Here is a 20,248-nt window from a genome sequence, read left to right as displayed (position 1 = left end):
ATATTGAACCAAATAAAGGAGGCGTTGCACTGCCATTACAATTCTGATCGAGAAAAACAAAAATACTTTGGTTTGAGGCCACCAGTGCACACACCTGCTAGTGAGGAGATAATTTCTAACTTTGGGTGTGTACAAGTTCAGTGTCTTTAAAGTCTCCAAATCTCAGAAATTGTCTGGGGAAAACATATGTCCAGGCCCTCCCAACTCTCAGCCCTAGATGCTCGCTTATTAAGTGAAGCAAACATGTCCCAAAGCTAGCAATTAGTCTTTGTAGCATCAGCCTTTTATCATGGAATTCAGATACTTAACTGCATGTTAAAGAAACAAACATTAAATGCATAAAAGTTCATTTGTTTAAGTGCATTTCTTGTTTATTATTTTTCATGTGCTTACAGATTATATATTGTACTGTAGCTCTTCGTTTGCTTTCAATGGGTAGGCATAATGTTTACAGCTGTCAAATGATCTTACTCTGAATTCATGTCAATTGGCTGTAGCCGAAATTTCTGAATTCGTACAGCAAGCTAACGACTAAGATGACATTAATTTTCTCCAGTGGCACTTTGGGGGGGAAAAAAATTAAAGCACCTACATAAATATGTTACCATTAATCACACGTCAAGTATGTCCTGTTTCTCCACCCTCGCTGGAAATCTAAGTTTGAAATGTACATACTTTTTTATTAAGAGAACAACTTGTTATTTCTGTTCAGGTGGTTGGATTTGATGCATCCACCACAGTGGAAGAATTTTTGAACACTTTGAACCAGGATACAGGAATGAGGAAGCCGGCACAGTCTGGGTTTGCATTGTTCACTGATGATCCCTCTGGCAGGGATTTAGAGCATTGTCTTCAAGGAAACATCAAGGTAAAACCAAGTCCTTTGAAGGAGGCACAGGCACACCCAGCAAACAGCAAAGAAACTACACTTTGCTACTTGCAACAAGTTTAGTTCAGGAGTTTTCAAAAACGTTAAGCAATCTAATCTTCACAATAAAAAAAAACAAACCCAAATACAACCTTGCAGGGTTTTGTTGAAGCCACAGGATTCTTAATATACAATCTACACACACACATACTCCATGTTAAAGAGAGAAAAATAATAATAGTAGGAATACCCTAAATATTAGGGCAATAAGGGTAGAAGAGTGGAAGCTCTGATAAAATGGCTTTCCATTTTATTCGCTCACTCAGCAATATTTGTTGAACTATTTATTGTGTTCCAGGAGCTGAACTGGACCCTGTGAGAAATACAAAGAAGGATCAGAAATGGTCCCTGCTCACAGCAAACTTATCATTTGCTTAGGGAAGAACGGCATCATACACTGATAATCTTAAATGAGAGTTGAAAATGATAAATGTTTTAAGAGTGCTGTGAACCCATGTAACTTCACTAACAATTGTCACCCCAATAAAGTTTAATTTAAAAAGAATATGAATAAATAGTGCTGTGAACATTCCACAGAGGGAGAGATTAAGTTCAGCATTGGAAATTAGAGAGTGAACTGGACCTTCAAGGCTGGATAGAAAATGGACCCGAGGAAATAAAGAGGGGATTCCAGACATAAGGAAAATCATGAGCAAAGACAGAAAACTGGAAAAATTTTAAACAATCTCTTCTAGGTCATAGTGAAATAACTTTAATAAAGTTTCTAGGGATGGCGACAATTAGACATGTAGAATTACAGAGCCATAAGGAACCTTAGAGAAACACTTTTGCAAATGAGGACAGTGAGGCCCAGGGTGGGAAGTGATTTACCCCAAATCAAACAGCTAGAGCTGGGTCTGGCCCCTTTTCATACTTGATGTGGTCCTCGATTGCTCTTGGGATTAAGTGCCTAGTGATGGGGTGAAGGGATTTCTATGATATGGACATAAAAGAATTGGGTCAGAGTGGGAGAAGATCTAGATTTATGAATCAGAGCTCTTAAGCTTAGAGCATATGAAACATCAGTAACTCTCAAAGCCTAGCTCTACTTGCAAAACAACCAGTTGGGGCCCCATGGGGTTCTGCAGATGACTGTTAAAGATCAGACTTAGTTCCTTCAGCATGTTGGTTAGCAGATATGGTTTCTCCCTACACCCCTTTGCCTATTTCTTCCACTGCATATTGAGAATTCTAGATAAATGAATGCTTTTCTTCCTCCTCATCTCCAAATATATCCTGTTCAGTTCAACAAATCCAAATGTAAATTTTTTTTTTTTTTTTTTTTAGCTGATCCATCCTGCCACCTTTTGGCAGCTCAGTGGCAGCTCAGCTTGGGCCGGGACTCAAACTGCTGTTGCTCAGAGCAAATGTAAATTTTTGAGACAGACATTCCTAGAGCACTATTGTTAATAATTAGTCAAGAAAATAAGCTACTATTTTTGGCTAACTTGAGCTGAGTAACTATCAGGGGCTTTGGTGAATTACTAGTTACCACATATTTTGGAAAACTTTTATTTATAGTTCTGTAAATGATCAGTTAAATAAACAAACATTTATTTGTTTCCTGAAATATTTTTGTTCTCTCCCAATCAAAGAATCTGAAGGTTTTATTTCAGATTTCTTTGGTATAACTTCAGTTACTTCAATATTTATATAGTCAGAAGGTAAAAAAGTTGCTTCTTCAGTGACTAAATCATGAAAAAATTCCTGGAATCCTCTTGTTTCCAGTCTCATGCAGTCCTTCATTAAGATTCCTTTTTCAGTAAACAAAATTATCGCCACAGTCCAAAGTTAATGTGTGTCCAAAAGGATAAGTGAACCAAAGAGCAATTTATAATTAAGCCCTAAACTCAGTGCTGCACAAAAGTTTCAAACAGAAAGCGTCAATGCATTTGGTTTGATCACAGTAATTGAAAATTTTCAGTGTACAAACATGCTTGTCTTCAAAATATACCAATTTGAAAAATATTATAAATCTTCATTTTTCACTTTCCTTTTAGATTTGTGACATTATTTCTAAGTGGGAACAGGCTTCCAAAGAACAGCAGCCTGGGAAATGGGAAGGTACAAGAACTGTTCGTCTAACTTATAAAAACAGGTGTGTAATACCATCGCCAAATGCCCAAGTCCGAGTATACACTTATGTTCAAATCATGCACCTACTAAATAGCCTTAAAAGTTATATTTACTTGTATATTTGTTTTTCTATAAATCATAACTCTACTTCTGGAGGAATCAACTGTCACATAAAATTTTGTTTCTAATTCTAGACTTTTAATGTCATGAATAATTATATTTTATAAAAATGTGCATTTGGACAAAGATTAGAAGAAAATGATAGGAAAAAATAGCTGCTGTCTTAGGGTGTACTTTTCACTTTCGAATTTTCCTTTACCACTATTATTTCTTTTTTTTTTTTTAAGGTTTTATTGGGGAATTGGGTGAGGGGAACAGTGCTGGGGAGTCAGGGGAACAGACAAGTTGCTGTCCTTTTGTTCTTCAGTCTAGTTGTGGAGGATGCCGCTTCACTGGTCCATGTTGGTATTATCATTGCGCTCTTCCCGGGTGAGGCAGATTGGTTGCCGGCCTCTGGACGGCCGCTCACAGCAGCTCTTGGCAGCTCACACCAGCTGCCGGCCGCTCACGCTGGCTGCCAGCTACACACGGTAGCTTATGGCAACCCACTGCAGCAGGGGCTGCAGCCTACACTGTTGCCGGCTACTCACGGCAGCCCAGCTCCAGGTCGAGCTGTTGTTCACCATCTTAGCTGTAGAGGGCGCAGTGTCACTGGCCCTCATGTGGGATCCGAATCAGGGCCCTGCTGCTCAGAGCTGGCATCCCAAGCCAACTCTTAACCAACGCGCCACTCGGCCGGCCCTTCATTTTTCATAAAGACTAAAATCTCAAATACCCTACTGCAGATCTGTAGTAAGAAGACATATTTATGTTTACACAAGTCTTTTAGAAGTGATGTATTCATACTCATTCTCATTTTTTCATTCTCTCTCTCTCTCTCTCCCCACTTCACCTAAAGCCAGGGACTTAGCTAATGCTCTGGATAAAGTAGTAATAAAAACAGATACAAACAGAGTCCCTGATTTGGGGGAATTTATAGTCTAGTGAGAGAGACAGTTTTTAATCATACAATAACTCTAATGAATCTATAATTACACATTAAGTTCTCTGAAAGAAAAGAGTGTGGTCTGTGAGAGCACCTAACTAGAAGCCTGACCTAGACTGGAGACATTGGGAGGCTTCTTTGAGGAAATGATGCTTATGTCAAGGTCAGAAGAGGGCGGGGGTGGGAGCATTGAAATGGGTAAAAAAGAATGTTCAAAAGCCTTTAGAGTGAGGCTGTGCAGTGTTTTAGGAATTGGGAAAGCCAGTGGAGCAGGAGTGTATACCTTCTCAACAGATAAAATTTTAATATACTTTGGGATATGGTCAGAAACCAGATTTTCTTTCTCTTTCTGTCTTTTTATTTGAAGTATTTTTTGTTTAAATATAGTTGGTGTATATTATATTATATTAGTTTCAGGTGTACAATATGAGGTGTGATCCAAAACTACAGTGAATGTTTAAATTTTTAAAAATTTATTACAGTAAAAGACACGTTGCCATTAATCCTCCTCCAAATACTCACCCTTGCTTTGAACACACTTATCCTATCATTCTTGCCACTTTCTGAAACAGTTCTGAAATCCTCTTTCATGAGTGTCTTTAGTTGCGCTGTCATGGCTGCCTCGATGTCCTGAATCATTTTGACTTTGGGGAAGAGCCAGAAGTTGCACAGAAGGTGCCAGTTGCAGTGAATAAGGTGGATGAGGACACTTCATAATGTTTTTATTTGATAGAAATTGCCATATACCAGAAGCAATGTGTGACATGGAGTATGGTGATCATGGAGGATGATTTACAGCACACTTTAAAACACACCTTCTCTCAACCATAGCTCACACCCAACTGACTGCATCCAACAAGTTGAAACTTGTCACACACTGTTACTAAGGTCCGATGTGCCACTTCCCGTATTAAAGATTCCTGCCTTTCTGTTGGATGGCACTCAGCAGCAGCATTCACCATATTTTGTGATCACAACGGAAATGCTCTGTGTCACACAACACTTCTGTTATATGGCAATTTCTGTCAAATAAAAACATTAGTGTGTCCTCATTCACCGTATTCACTGGATCTGGCACCGTGTGCTTCTGGCTCTTCCCCAAAGTCAAAATAACCATGAAAGGAAAATGTTTTGAAGCGATTCAGGACATCGAGGCAGCCCCAACAGCGCAACTAAAGACACTCACAAAAGAGGACTTCCAGAACTGCTTCAGAAAGTGACAAGAACGATAGGATAAGTGTGTTCGAAGCAAGGGAGAGTATTTTGAGGAGGATTAATGGCAATGTGTCTTTTACTGTCATAATTTTTTAAAATTTAAACATTCACTGTAGTTTTTGATCACACCTCATATAGTGATTCAACATTTTGATAACTTACCATGTGGCCACCCTATTAATTCTAGTAATCATCTGTCACTATGCAAATGTATCACAATATTATTAACTATAATCCCCTTCTCCTTTTTCACCCATCCCTCTCCCTTCTGGCAACCATCCCTTTGGTTGTTTGGTCGTTTGTTTTGTTTGTTCGTTTGTTTTTTGTTTTAGGTTCTACACATAAGTGAAACCATACAATATTTGTCTTTGTTAGACTTATTTCACTTAAAATAATACCCTCTAGGTCTATCCATGTTGTCACAAATGGCAAGATTTTGTTCTTTTTATTGCTGCATAATATTCCAGTGTGTGTATGTGTGTGTGTGTGTGTGTGTGTGTGTGTGTGTGTGTTTACCACATCTTTATCTATTCATCTATTGATCGAAACCCAGGTTGCTTTCATATCTTGGCTTTTTGAAAAATATATCTTCTTTTCTTCCATGTATTAGCAGAAGGTGGTACTTAATAAACAGTGTTCATTGACCAGGTCATATTAACTGTACCTCCCGCTCCCAAAAAAGAGGTAGTTTGCTGGTTTTATTGGGCTCTTATACCCCAAAAAAGTAGGAACCTAAGATACCAGACCTAGAGCCTTGTGGAATTTTTGCTATAGTATTGATTTATTTCAGAGGCCTAGTTTTTTAAGATAGTCATAGACCTAAAATTGGAATATAGGAAGTAAAGCCATTATATAACGTGCAGAATGTACTAGGCTTTGATCCAGTCCAGGATTTCTTTTTCTAAGAATTTATCCCACAAAAATACCCACATAAGTGGGCAAGGAGTATTCCAGCATGTCCCAATATTTTCTTTGCCATAGTTTTTAGAACAGTGTAAAATGAGTGTGTGGCGGGGAGGGTGTGTGTGGGGTTACAGTATGTTGATTAATAGGAGAACAGTTAAATATGGTGCATTCATATTGTGGACTCCTCTCATACAGTCAACCACTGGGAGAGACAGACATGAATTCTTAGCAATATGATTAATGCTGTTACAGGAACAGCCACCCACTGTTGAAACAGACTCCTTTGATCTGAATAATGGTGGTTATGAGCCATTAGAACTTCTCCGTTCAGGGCTCATGAGCTATGGTGATTAGCAAGAGTCCTGAGTACACAAGAAGGTGACTGTTAAGCTTTGGTATCCAAAGTTTTAAAAATAATGCTTTCCTCGATATAAGCAGGATTACTTAGATAATGGAAATAGAATAGGCTCTGATCCTGGAGGAACCCGCTTCCACTGATGACAGCCTTCATCTGTGGCCCTTTGGTGACTGGCAGGAGCAAGGGACTGGAATGCTTGGACCTTCCAGATGATTGTTTCAGTTCTGTGATCACTGGGGCAGTGGTTCTCAAAGTGTGGGCCCGGGACCTGCAGCTTCAACATACCATGGAAAGACGTTAGAAATGCGAGTTATTAGGCCCCACGTCAGACCTAATGAGTCCACCTCTGGACCAAGAGCCAGGAGTCTGTGTTTTGAACAATTCTCCAAGTGATTCTTATACATGCTGAGTTTTGAGAAGCACTGGTCTAGAGGTCCTCATTGCTGCCCCGTCTCTGGATCTTACCTATTGTTGAAGGGAGCCAGCTGCTGGACCTGACCTGCCATACATCTTTATGTGGAATGGGTTCAGGAATTCGCATTTTGTTCTGTTGGCACTAAACGGAATTACGTTCATGTCTAAGACTATGTCTAATAATGCATACTTTATGAAGGTTTATTTAAAACATACTAATTCTGCCTATGATGGCTACAGTTGGAACCAAAATTAAATTTGGAGGGAATGGAGACAGGTGTCCTGAAAGACACAGCTAAGAATAAAACTCCAAGGCTAGCAAACACCACTAGGAAGGACAAAGAGTCCTGAATAACATACCAAAGATTGCCTTGTTAAAAAAAAAAAAAAAAAAGGCCTCATGACAATATCTTTGACATCAGGAAAAAAACAACTCAACAAAAAGGTTTACTTTTTAGCAGAAGTCTGAAATGGCCAGATAGCCATAGCTATGAGAAAGGACGATGTTTCTAAATATGGTCTTGCTTTGTGATTGTGTATAAATAACTTAGACAATGAGCCCTAATTTCTAGTGACACGGTCAGGAGGGGAGCTGGCTGTGACCTATCGTGCAGCCATGGACTTGATTCTTCATCTGTCAAGCAGCAGTGCCATAAAAACCGAGATACCAGCTCTGTTTATCATGGAATTTTTGTTTATATTTACTAAGTTTTGGAATTTTAATTATTTGGATTCAGAGGCTAAATATCTAATTAATAGGTTTTGAACTTGTTCTCATAGATGACCATTTGGAAACTAATGTTTAAATTCTATTCGTATTTACGCTGCTTATTTAATTTGGTTTCTTACCGTGTATTTGACATTGCAAAGTCAAGGCATACTTTTAACAAAACATAACTGGCAAAAGTCCTTCCTTGAAGAGAACAACTCTTCCTTCCCCCTCTTTGAAATGAAAGATCATTTTTAGTAGTCCTTTGTTGTTATTATTTTCTAGAGCATAGTTTAACATTCCCATCTCTGCCTCTTTTGGCTGATTGTTAAGAGCATCTATAACCATTGGCTCCTAAGCCAAGAAGCATCTTGACAGGTTATCCAGTTTATCCCATTTCTTCCAGTTATGATAACACTAAAAAAAATTTCAGCATGAACAGACTCTTGTGATTCTAAAGACCTCTAGAGAATAATAATAATAATAATAATAATAATAATAATAATAATAATAATACTGGCCAACATTTTTGAGCACTTATCACGCACCAGGCCCTGTGCTGAGCTCTTTTTATGCCTCATCTCATATAATCCTAACAACACCCCAATGAAGCAGGTATTATCATCATCTCCGTCTTATAGGTGAGGAAACTGAAGCTTTCGAGAGTTGTCATTTGCCCAAGGCTACAGAAAGGGGACTCTTCAGGCTTTTTTGGCAAATAATTCCCATATTTAGCAATTCGCACTACCATTCATTTATCTATTCATGCAGTAAATATCTGTTCAGTGTCTGCCAGGGCCAGGCCTTGTTGAAGCCCTGGGGATTCAAAGGTGCATCGAATTCCCTACCCTTTAGAGTCTCACAATTTATAGGGAGAGACAGACACGGAATCTTAGCAATGGGATTAGTGCTGTTAATAGGACCAGTGTAGCAGAGTAGTGAATACCTTAGGCTCTGGAGAGAAACTGCCTGGGTTCCAATCCTGGCTCATCCACTCACTGTATGGCTTTGAGCAAGTCACTTACCAACTCTGTGCCTCATACCCTCTATGTGGAATAGAGATGAAAAAGGACTTATCTCTAAGGTTTTTCTGAAAGACTAAATGTCAGCAAATGTAAAGCCCTTGGGTCAGAGTCTGCCATGTAGTAAATGTCCCATCCATGTTCACTATTACCATGAATTTAACAGTACACACTTGTGGGAATAGGTTTGCAGAGTGGTGATTTCCAAGCAGATGACTGGAGGTGGTGGCCATTGAGACAGGAAGAGAACAGGGAAGGGGGCAGCAGCTGCAGTTTTGGTAGAGTGCTGTCAGCAGACCATGGTGGATGGAGAGTGGAGGGAAGGGAAGGAAGGCAGGCTCTCAGTAAGTTTACAAGATGATGAGAAAGGCGGCAGCAGGAAACTTTGCCAAATTTGAAGCAGTGTTTGTGTAGTGGTACTGGTCCACATAGTGGTGAAATTTCCATCCCACAGTATTCAGCTTCCTGGATGTCAGGTGAGGAGGTGGACTACCCCTGCTGGCTCACCTGTGCCCTGCCTGCTGTGAGGGAGGCCCACTTTCTCTGCGTCAGGCCTCTTTAGGATTGGGGAACTGGTCATATTGAGAGAGAACCAGATCACACTCTCCTGCTGCCTTTCCCAGCCAAGATCCATGGGTTTGAATTTTCTGACTTCTTGATCATTTTTGTGACTCTTTAGTTCCTCTCTACATTCTCTCCAAATACCTATATAGCTGTTGGAGCACAAAGTGTTTCATTAGGGGCTTGAGCCTACGGTTCCTACATGTTGTATTCCTATATGTGTGTCTGGGATTAGTTTTCCCTTTTTTGGCTGCTAGGGCTTCATTTTTCCCTTCCCAGGTTAAATCATATTGGCATGCCAGAAATGATTGAAAAGGCACGTTAGCTGTCTTGCCTGTAGCCATTTGTACATTTGGTTCTTTTTTGCCCTCCTAGCTGTATTACCAATCCAAACTTTTATTAAGAACCTTTCAGTGGTAACACTCAACTAAACTCTAGCGGATTACAGTGATGACTAAGACATATGAGTAGTTGTTAACTTCAAGTGGAGAAAATAAACTATGTACAAAAATTTTAGCGGGCCGAAAAGAGAGGGCTTTCCTCTTAACTTTATCCTCTGTGTTTCATAACACTTCGCTTACATCATTTTGAACTTAGAATCTGTTTCTATTGCCCGGCCATATTCTTTTTACCAGTTAACAATTTGTCATCATGCCGTCACAGATAAAAATGGGGCTTAGGAATTTATTTTTTTCAAGAAACTACTCTGAATGATTGCCCAGGCCAGTGATTCATAAGCTGGAGTAGGTGGAAAGAATGATCAGAATCACGGGGAAGAAGAGCTATCCAAAATGCGCCCCCTCCCCTCCATGCTTCCCCTGAGATTCTGACTTGCTGCCCTCAGTCCCTGCTATCTGAGATGATTACTGCGAGAGATACTGTCACTGATGGCAATGTGTCCTCTCCCTCAAGATTAGAGGGAGCAAAAGGCTAAAAATCCAGTTATAGCCAATTGGGCACACACCTAAAACACGCTGGCTCTGAATCTCTCTTTTCCTGCCACTGTGTTGTAACAACACTATTCGTGTATGTCAGGGTGCTCCTTACCCATCCCCACTGTCACAGCACTGACAGCCCCGGTGCCTGATCTGCAGCCTGAAGTCAGAGCCCCAGAAATCTCCCATATAAAGGAACAGCATCATGAATAAGTAAAGACGGTCACTGAATTGATGAAGACCTAGACAAACAAAAGCCATGTCATATTTCAACAAGTAACAGTCAAATAGCACAGAAATGATTTTTGAGCTCCTAAAGCTGCTTCTCAGAATGCCATAAAAAAAGTCAAAACATTTAAATGTACAAATAGTATCTTTTAGATTCCCAGAGAAAACTGCCCCCTTCCAATCTGATGTTGATTTCGAATTGAAACCTTCATTTCCTGTGCCCTGGTGTGTCCAAGGTATTTAGGAAAGATCATGAGTGTTTTGTTTTGAAAACTGGGTTTATGAAGGGTTACATTAGCATTCCCCATAAGAAAGAGAGTATTTAATTTCGCTCAGTGTCTTCATGTCCTTCCTCAGTAACGCTTCAGGATTTGGTATTTCAGGGTGTAAAAAATAGCACAGAAGCATTCCTCAACCTTAACCTCAAAGCAGTTTTTCCTCAATTTGCTGAAAATGTTGTATAGAACAGAAACAGAGGTCATTCAGACAGTAATGGTCTAAGTTTATAGCACATAGAGAACTGTTAGAACAACCCTTTCTTCCACTGTAAGAATTTCATTTAATGAAAAATTTCCTCTTTTTTTTTTTTTACAGACTATATTTCTCCATGCAAGCTCGTGGAGAGACTGATAGAGAAAAGTGCCTTTTAGTGTATCAGACAAATGACCAAATAGTAAATGGACTTTTTCCTCTGAACAAGGACCTCGCATTAGAAATGGCAGCTCTTTTGGCTCAGGTAACTTCCATGTTACATGGAGTAATATTTTGTAAAGACAAAATACTAATTTCAACACTGAACTAAATGTAGTAAAGCAATATACCTTCAGTAATTTTTTAAATTCATTTTGCTATGATTAACACCTTAAAAATTACGCAGGCATTATAATTACAACTTGACTCCAAATTGCTGACAATTGCAATGATGTGGAATGAGACAGTATTCCATAAAGGGAACCCAGTTTCTTAATTTTCTTGAAAGTATATCACCAGGCTTTGCATTTAATAAAGGAGTTTGAGTGTACAGCTGTGGGGCTAAGGATGCCATGCCAAAATCGTTTAGGAATGTAATAGGAATCAGTCTTTTAAAAAGCTAATGCACTTTCTTTTATTTACTTATTGCATCAATTAGGATTAAGTTCAGATTTCTATAAACACACACATAGAAATTAATAGTGACAATCAAAATAGAAGTATATTTGTCTCTCACATAGAGAGATAGGCATGCCGGCACCTCTACAAAGTTATTAGAGGCCTAGGCTTTATCGTGCTCTCCATTCTCCTATTCCTAACATGTAATCTTCATGGCCCTGGAGACCTGCCAGAGCTCCAGCTATTACATCAATCTTCCAGGCATCAGGATGGAGGAAGGGCTGAGCAAGGGCTTGTCCTCCTACCTTAGAGAAACTCCCCAGCAGTTACATAGAGCACTTCCACTTATGTCTCTCTGGCCAAAACTTAGTCACATGGCCTTCCAGCCTACAAGAGAGTCTGGAGAATGTAGTTTTAGATGGGCAGCAATGAGCTCAGACAAATTCAAGGTTTTTACTTCTCGGAAAGAAGGAGAGAATGCCCGTAAGTGGCAACCCACAGTCTCTGCGACACCTGAGTCTTTGCCCAGGTTAATTAAGGGAAAATGTAACGACAACGCCGATATGTCATCAGTTTTTAGCCTTCTCTCTCTGCACACCGTCCCAGGACATCTTATTCATTGTCTTCATTTTATCTACCACCTATACCAATGATCCCCCAGATTTTCTCTCCAGTTCATACTTCTTTCATGGGCTCCTTAAATTCACCATCTCAAGAACTGACCTAAACGTCTTCACTCACATTCGGTATCTTCACTGGGATACTCCACGCAGTCCCCAAAGCAGGCTTCAGACCCAGCACTCATCACTTCTCCCTCTCCCCCCGCCCCCCCCCCCACACGCCTCCCATTGTAACTCTCAGACGCGTTTACTCTGCTCACTCACCTTCATGCTGAGCACCATTGCTATCCCATGCTGACCATCATCATATCTGTCTGCTCGCCTGTATCAGGCCTCTAACTAGTGGGTTTTCCTCTGGTCTGGTCCCCCACAAGTTGTACCCTCCACCCAGATGCTAGAGAGATGGTTCCACTGACCTATTGCTGCATAATGACTCCAGGACTCGGTCATTTCAAAAAATAACAGTTTGGGCGGGGATGTGTGTCTCTGCTGCCTATTGACATCGGCTGGCACAGCTAGAAGGCTGGGACTCTACAGCTGAGGGTTGGAATCATGTGGAGGCTCGTTCACTCACCCGTCTGGTGCTAACGCTGGCTGTCAGCTGGAACACCTACGAGTGGCCTCCCCATGTGCTCCCTCAGAATCGTGGTTGAGTGGCAAGAGCAACATCCTGAAAGAGATAAGAAGTGGAAGCTGCCATTTCCTTAAGGCCCGGAAACTGCCGTGGTGGTTTGTGATACAGCGCTAAGAACTGGGATGGAGACACAGCAAAACTGTGAATCTAGCTATGTCATTCCCATGTTTACATGGAAGGACTTTCATGATCTAAACTCTGCCTGCCTCTCCAGCCTTATCCCTTAATACTCCCTACCTTGGACTTTATGGTTCAATAAAGCATCAACTATGGTTCCCTACCCTGTTCCCTGACTTGCAGATGGTTCACTTTTTCTTCCCTCTTAGGCTTTACTTGTCATCTCTACCCCCATCCCTTGTTAACTTCTGCTTAACCTTTAATTTTTTTTTTTTGAAGATTTTTGTTGGGGAATTGGGGGATAGGAACAGCGCTGGGGAATTGGGGGGAGGGGAACAGACAAGTTGCTGTCCTTTTGTTCTTCAGTCTAGTTGCGGAGGATGTTGCTTCACTGGCCCAAGTTGGCACCATCATTGCGCTCCAGGTTGAGCTGTTGTTCAGCATCTTAGCTGTGGAGGGCAGTGTCACTGGCCCTCATATGTGGGATCCGAACCGGAGCCCTCTGGCGTCCAAAGCCAGCTCTTAACCAACGCGCCACTCGGCCGGCCCTATCCTTTAATTTTTAATCTTTGGTGTCATTTATTCCAAGAAAACTTCCAGAATTCTGCCTGTGTGGGTTAAAGGCAGATACGTTCCTTCAATATATGCAGGACATTACAGAAACCCCAAGAGGGTTTCTGTAATGTCCTGCACATATCTATTACCATGCTGACCTCAATGGTTTATTATTACTGGTTTGTTTCTGCTTTGACCGCCAACTATGGCCTCCCTGAGGACAAGGGCTGTCCCTATTCATCTGTATGTTTTGCACAGTGCCTCACACATGCATCCTCCATAAAGGTCTGGAATGAATGGACAGTGAACCATTTAGTTTATTTCTATAACAATTTTATGGTCATCCAGAGTTTAAAGCATAGAACACTACACCGAGTGTTCTCTTTTTGCAATTAATGAAAAGCTGAGGAATAGAGAAATAGGTCCCATATTTTCTTGGAGATAGGATTAGGAGTGATTTTCTGTCATGCCATTCTAGGCTTTAGTTTTCTAAAGGCACAGATTCTCTGTTAAAATCAGTCTCATTTTTACTAAAATGTAAGTTAGTCTTCTTACTTTAGCTTTTCTTTAATTTTTAATTTTGTCAAGAAAGCTTTTTCAAGAAAAAGTATAATGTACCGTACTTTGGAGATACGTATTTCTAACATTTTAAAAAAGAACTTGAGGAAGGGCTAGAAAGGTAAGACCATACACCTAGAAAATTCTGAGCATATTGCTAACAAGAAAGTATAACCTCTCCATCTATAAAAGGAAAACTACTCCATCAGAGTAGTTTTTGTGACGGTAAATGAAATATACTAAAGAGATGTGAGCCCTGTAGAAGAAAAGAGTTATTTCTGTTGTAGATTTGAACACCTGTAGGTCCTTGTTGATATTCTCTGTCTTAGTTAGAAATCTTGGAGCTGACTGTTAATTGGTGTACATAGTGTCTGGTAAGGCCTCATGTTGGTATGAGGCATGTCGGGAATTGTATGAGTTGACTTTCAGTTATTCTCCAAACATTTATTGTGTTTATTCTGTGCCACACAGTATGCCACTTACCAGAGAGGGGAGACGCTAAGCTCGGAGATAACACTGTAGAGTTTAGAGTTCCCTAAGAGGAAGGTAACCTTGAGCAGCCTACTATTTTTATAACTATTGTTTGTCCAGCTGCCATATCCTTGGAGGCTAAATTCTGGTGTCAGGTAGCTGTGCTGAGTACTACCTGGTGATGGGTAGGGACAATAAAAAGCTTGCTCTGGGAGAAGGATTTCTGTATGTTTGAAGAGAAGATGGACAATGTTTATTTGGTGTGAGGAAATTAGGAAGGATACCTGACTAGATAGAATACGGGGATGACAGCTGAACAGCATAGCCAAGTCAGGAAACCAACAAGTAAGAGACTGGGTCAAAGAACCCAGAAAGTTATAAGAATAGACTGTAAGGATGAAGCTCAACTGAGGAACCTAGACAGTAACTGGTCAGATTGAGAGCTAGACAAGGGAAGCCACAAGGGTCAGAATCTCAGGCTGATTGTGCTAACAGCTTAGCTGGAGACAGAAGGCCCTTTTGAAATGGAGACCTGGGACATCCTAGAAGACCATCCCAATCTTGCTGGAACCCTCCAGCTGCTTGTTGCGGAGTGCTATAGATAAGGATGTGAATGTTCTGTAGGACATTCATCTGAATATTCCCCACCCCATCTTGCTCCTTGAACCCTCCTTTGGTACCATATACAAGGCACTTAACACAGTTTATCATAAGTATTTGTTTATACTTCAGTCTCCCTACTAGACAATAAACTCTTTGAGGATAGGAACTATGCTCAACTTTTTGCTTTCTCACATCACTTAGCCCAGTGCCTGACATGTAATGGGGACTCAGCATAGGTTTGGGTGAATGAATGGGTGGGGAGTGGATGGAGAGATGGATGGGTGGGCAGAGGATGGTATCTGTGTAGCCTGTTAATAGAGATAAGGATTGAACATTCTTTTATTCAGGGAGAAAGGGGCTCTATTCCCAGGAATAACAATAATAAAATGAGGGGATGAATACGGTAACATTTATGGGGAAAATCTAAGAAGAACTGAATGAGAATATAGTTCTTGCTCCCATTATATTCAGTAAAGACCCTTAAAAAGCCCAAATAACACTTTTTTGAGATTTCTGTTATCTTTATAAACTTTTGTTGTCTTTCATTTTTAACTTCTATTTTGCTTTATTATCAATTAAAATAGTACTTAAAATGAACATTTTTGTCATGTGCTGTAACAGGCAATAATAGAGCAGTGTGGCCGTTAGCAAATACTGATAGTAACCTAGGTTGGTTAATGCAGAAATGGAACTGAAATGTTTGTTATAGATTTTTTATCAAAATTAGCATTCAAATGTAATTTAGATTTTAATCATAGTACTTACATATGATTACACATTCCATAATCACACAATCATGACAAGTATATTTATCTGTTATATGTTACAGAGAATGTTTAGAAAGAATAAAGCTGATTTTCTTTTTTAAAACTCTTTTCAATATCCTGTATTTTCTCTTTTTTTGGATTTCCAATTAGGTAGAGATTGGAGATTTTGAAAGACCTTTTTCAACTCCAGCAGGGCACGTTACTAATCAGTGCAAAGCAAATCAAACTCTAAAACAGGTTATTGAGAAATTTTATCCTAAAAGGTATAGAGATGACTCCTCTGAAGAACAGTTAAGGTAAGGAACGACTTATAGTTTTTTAAAGGCAAAGTCATACTTGTTTTTGGTGATATTTTTCTGTTGTACATGACCTTTTACTTAAGACCTTTTAATAGTGTTGAATCCCAAGAGGTTTATTCAAGATGTGCCTAGACACTTTAAAATCTAGGTTTAAAATTTTTTGAATGGAAAAAATTTACTTTAATTTAGAAGATCTACTTTTCATTTGATCTTATTCATTCTTGACTAAATTAATCCTGCTGATAAATAAAAGAAAAAACTGGCCAGTCATATCTTTAATTTTATGAAGTGTTTACCAAATTTTTTTTTACCTCTTAGGGTATTCCATTATAAACAAATTGGAATAAAAATAAACTACCTTCTCACATAAAGTATTTTAACATAAACTTTTAAATGAAACTCAACTAATTTAGAGTTTTGAGCTTTGACAGCATATAAAGAAAAGCTATTGATTAAAAATAGAGGCAAATCCAATTCACCAGGAGTTTTTTCAAAATAAAAACATGTGAGATCAGCCTTTAGTGTGTGTAAATTAAGTGGCTGTATTTAAGAGGTTTCTCCTGCATCCACCACTTCTCCAAGCCAGGAGTGGTAGTGCCTAAAGTTCCACTGTTAGGCATTCATTCTTTGGTCTCGACTTCTTGTGCTTTTCTTTCAAAATGAAAGTTATTCTCATGAGAAATTAGGCTAATTTACACAAAGGCTCGATGTTAACTAATCAGATTTTTAAAATGTTCCTGAAGTTGGTGGCAGTAGGAAACCTATAACGTGCCGCGAGCACTAATACTGAGAATTTGATGAAAAGAATGCTACAAAAAGGACAAGGGACGGACAGTGGTGAGATGGGAGTGACAAAATAACAGCTTCACCTAGTTATCCCTAGGTGCCCCATTTGTGCCTAGGATTGGCTTAAGGAGAGAGAGCTTTGTCTTGGGAGAATGATGCACTGTTTATGTTTTTTGCTTTTGTGTTTTTGTTTGTGTTCTTTTCTTTAGGCAGCTTTGCCAGCGACTGTCAACCAGATGGATGGCCCTCCGGGGTCACAGTGCTGCTGACTGTGTCCGAATTTATTTGACAGTCGCCAGGAAGTGGCCATTCTTTGGTGCCAAGTTGTTTCTTGCAAAAGTAAGAAAGAATGGAGGGACTATTCAGTTCAGTCAAATAAAACAGTGGTAACAGTAAACCCAGGTTAATATGTTCAGCTTTTAAAAAGAAAATTAGAAAATTCCCAACAATTTAATGAAAACAATGAAGGGACACTAAGGAAAGGGCAGGAAAGCCACCAGCGCCTCTATCTTTCCTCCTCTGCTCCACGTCCCCCTATAGTAAATCATTTCCTATGCTTAGACTCATCCTTAGACTGAAAACAACAGCTGAACTCTGCTTTCTTCTCTTCCTTCATTCATCATTTCACTCATTTCCTCCGTTAGTAGTTACTGAATTCTGTTTGTCAAACACTGAGCTAAGTTCTGTCAATACACAGCCCGTGGTTCCAAAAGGGTTGTACCCAAACTTCCAGGAACTCACAGTCCAGTGTTGCAGTAGGCCTGGAAACACCCACGGTATGGTGAATATGGCTAAGAGTGTCAGAACAGCTGACTGCAGAAACACTGATGATGGAGAGACTAACCCTGCCAGGGCGTAGATTAAGTAGCTCATCCAAGTGTACATTTTAGTAAATGGCAGTTTGGGGTCTCAAACCCAGGTCTCCTCATATCAGATTCCCTGCTCTTTCCATTATACCACAGGACCCCCTTTCTAAGAGAGATTTTTAATAGGCTGTTGTTTCAAGTGTTGCCTTGTCTTTTGGCTGAAAAATATTTCTTTAATTTTCTTAACATATATGATATAGTGTATTTTCACCTCTTCATAGCCCAAAACTCCATCATCACTCGGAAATACTTTCCTGTGGCTGGCTGTACATGAAGATGGTTTAAGCATCTTAGAATACAACTCCATGGTAAGATTAAATCCTAAAGTTCTGCATTGGGTCAACTATTTAACATTGTTCAGTGTGCTATAAACAGAAGGTAATGATACCTTAATCTGATTTTTCTCATACACAGAAAACATTCTTCCTAATACTATACAATATATAATGATGATTACAACTAATCTTTTAAAACAAGACTAGACAGGTTATATACAGGTATACCTCGGAGATATTGTAGGTTTCATTCCAGATCGCTGCAATAAAGCGAATATCACAATAAAGCAAGTCACTCAAATTTTTTGATTTCTCAGTGCATATAAAAGTTATGTTTACGCTACCCTATAATCTATAATATTAAGTGTACAATAGCAATGTGCATTGCTAAGAAAACAATGTGCATACCTTAATTAATACTTTATTGTTAAAAAATGCAAACCATCATCTGAGCCTTCAGTAAGCCATAATCTTTTTGCTGGTGGAGGGTTTCACCTTTAATTGGTAAAAAAAGAAAATGCAATATCTGTGAGGCACAATAAACCAAAGCACAATAAAATGAGGTATGCTTGTATCGTGTTTGAGGAAAATACCATGACTAAATTGCAATCATAGTTGTATTCATAAAATATTCATTTATAGTGTTAGAAAGATTGTTTCCTGTGTAAAATGAAAATTTTTAAGATAATATTAAAGTAGAAACTTTAGTTACCAAAATTTAAGTTCAATTTCACTAAGGCAACTGTAATAATTTATATAATTTCCCATATCATTTATCAGTTCACTTACACACATACAGTATCTTAGAGCTTTTTACATGATTAAATATAAAGTCAAACTATACTTTCTATGTGTTCATTTATTTACCTGAAATTTACTTTATTTTCTATAATATTTTACATGTGTCCTAGTACTTAGCAAAAATTTTGTTCTTTTTTTTTAACCTGGAGGACAGCAATTGCTAAATTCACCTGGTGGGTGTAGTGGGCTCTTCTACCTGTGGATAGTCAGGGATCACTGAGAATTTTTTGGAAACCAAACTATCCTTTAGTGTTATAGTAACTGTTTCTCCTTATCATTGCTAAAACACTTTTTTGAAGGAGTTTATACTTTTGAGTGCCTCTTAGTTCTTGAATGGGTAACTTGAAGATAGATAATAAAATCAGTGATTTAAAATAACTTGAAGATAGATTATAAAATCAGTGATTTAAAGTCAACAGAAAATTGTACACCGGTAGGGAGTTACTTTAGCTGAGTAAACCAGTTGCCTAGATCCTTGGGAGATAGACATACAGGTCTGGAGGGAGACACAGGTGGGCTGTAGCTCCTGAGACACTCAGTGCTGGAATGATTTTGCAAGTTAATCATTAGACATACAGATTCCTTTACTTTTAGGCTGTACATCTTTGAATTATATTTCAAAAGTTGTTATAGCAATGAACTGCGGAAAATATTGGCTATATATATGACAAAGGGTTGGTATCCTTTATAAACATGGATGTCTATGAAACAGTAAGAAAATGATGAACACACCAATAGACACATGGGCCAAGGCAATTCACAGAAGAAATACAAATTTCAATAAATGTATTTTAACATGTTAATGTCACTAGTAATCAAATAAATTCAATTTAAAATAGTGAGATTCTACTTTTCACCAGTAAGCCTGGCAGACATTCAAAAGAATGATGATACCCAGTGTTAGCAAGACTATGGTGCTGGGACTTTCTGGAGGAGAGTTTGGAAATAGGCTCAAAATTGTCCTTACTTTCCTGAGGTAGCAATTCCAATTGCTGAGGTTTATAACCAAAGAAATAATTACGTATGTGTATTATGAAATATGTTGAAATATATGCATTGGAGTATTGCATAAGATAGTAACAAAGACAAACGATTTAAATATCCTGCAGTAGGAGTTTAGTTAAATAAAAAAAAAAAATTTCTATCAAGTCGTTTAAATGATGTTATACAGGTACATTTGTTGTTGTCATGGAAAGAGTTTCACTGTATTTTGTTAAGTTAAAAAAAGAAGCAGCATGCAAGACACTGTTTCTGTTTGTGTATATCAAAAATCTATATATCAGGGTGAAACATGGATTTGCCAATATTTGACCAATTTTTACCTTAAAAAGTATCCGTTTCATATGGTTCAACCTAATGTGTGTGTGTGTGTGTGTGTGTGTGTGTGTGTGTGTGTGTGTGTGTGTGTGT

At 39.0% G+C, this 20,248-nt stretch overlaps 1 protein-coding gene across 6 annotated transcripts in view; it reads left to right on the top strand.

Annotated features, from left to right (window-relative positions):
• The window catches only part of PLEKHH2 (pleckstrin homology, MyTH4 and FERM domain containing H2), a 92,352-nt gene that overhangs the window by 69,191 nt on the left and 2,913 nt on the right, over positions 1–20,248 (top strand). For all 6 annotated transcript variants that reach the window (XM_019647908.1, XM_019647909.1, XM_019647907.1 and 3 more), the window contains 6 exons: positions 713–868; positions 2,929–3,026; positions 10,992–11,133; positions 15,962–16,107; positions 17,106–17,235; positions 17,984–18,070. In XM_019647908.1, the coding sequence (XP_019503453.1) occupies positions 713–868; positions 2,929–3,026; positions 10,992–11,133; positions 15,962–16,107; positions 17,106–17,235; positions 17,984–18,070 (759 nt within the window). The remainder of the gene's footprint in view (positions 1–712; positions 869–2,928; positions 3,027–10,991; positions 11,134–15,961; positions 16,108–17,105; positions 17,236–17,983; positions 18,071–20,248) is intronic.

This window comes from Hipposideros armiger, unplaced genomic scaffold, assembly GCF_001890085.2.
Source record: "Hipposideros armiger isolate ML-2016 unplaced genomic scaffold, ASM189008v1 scaffold_118, whole genome shotgun sequence".
NCBI classification, from domain to species: Eukaryota; Metazoa; Chordata; class Mammalia; order Chiroptera; family Hipposideridae; genus Hipposideros; species Hipposideros armiger.
This window is presented reverse-complemented; position numbering and strand designations above follow the sequence as displayed.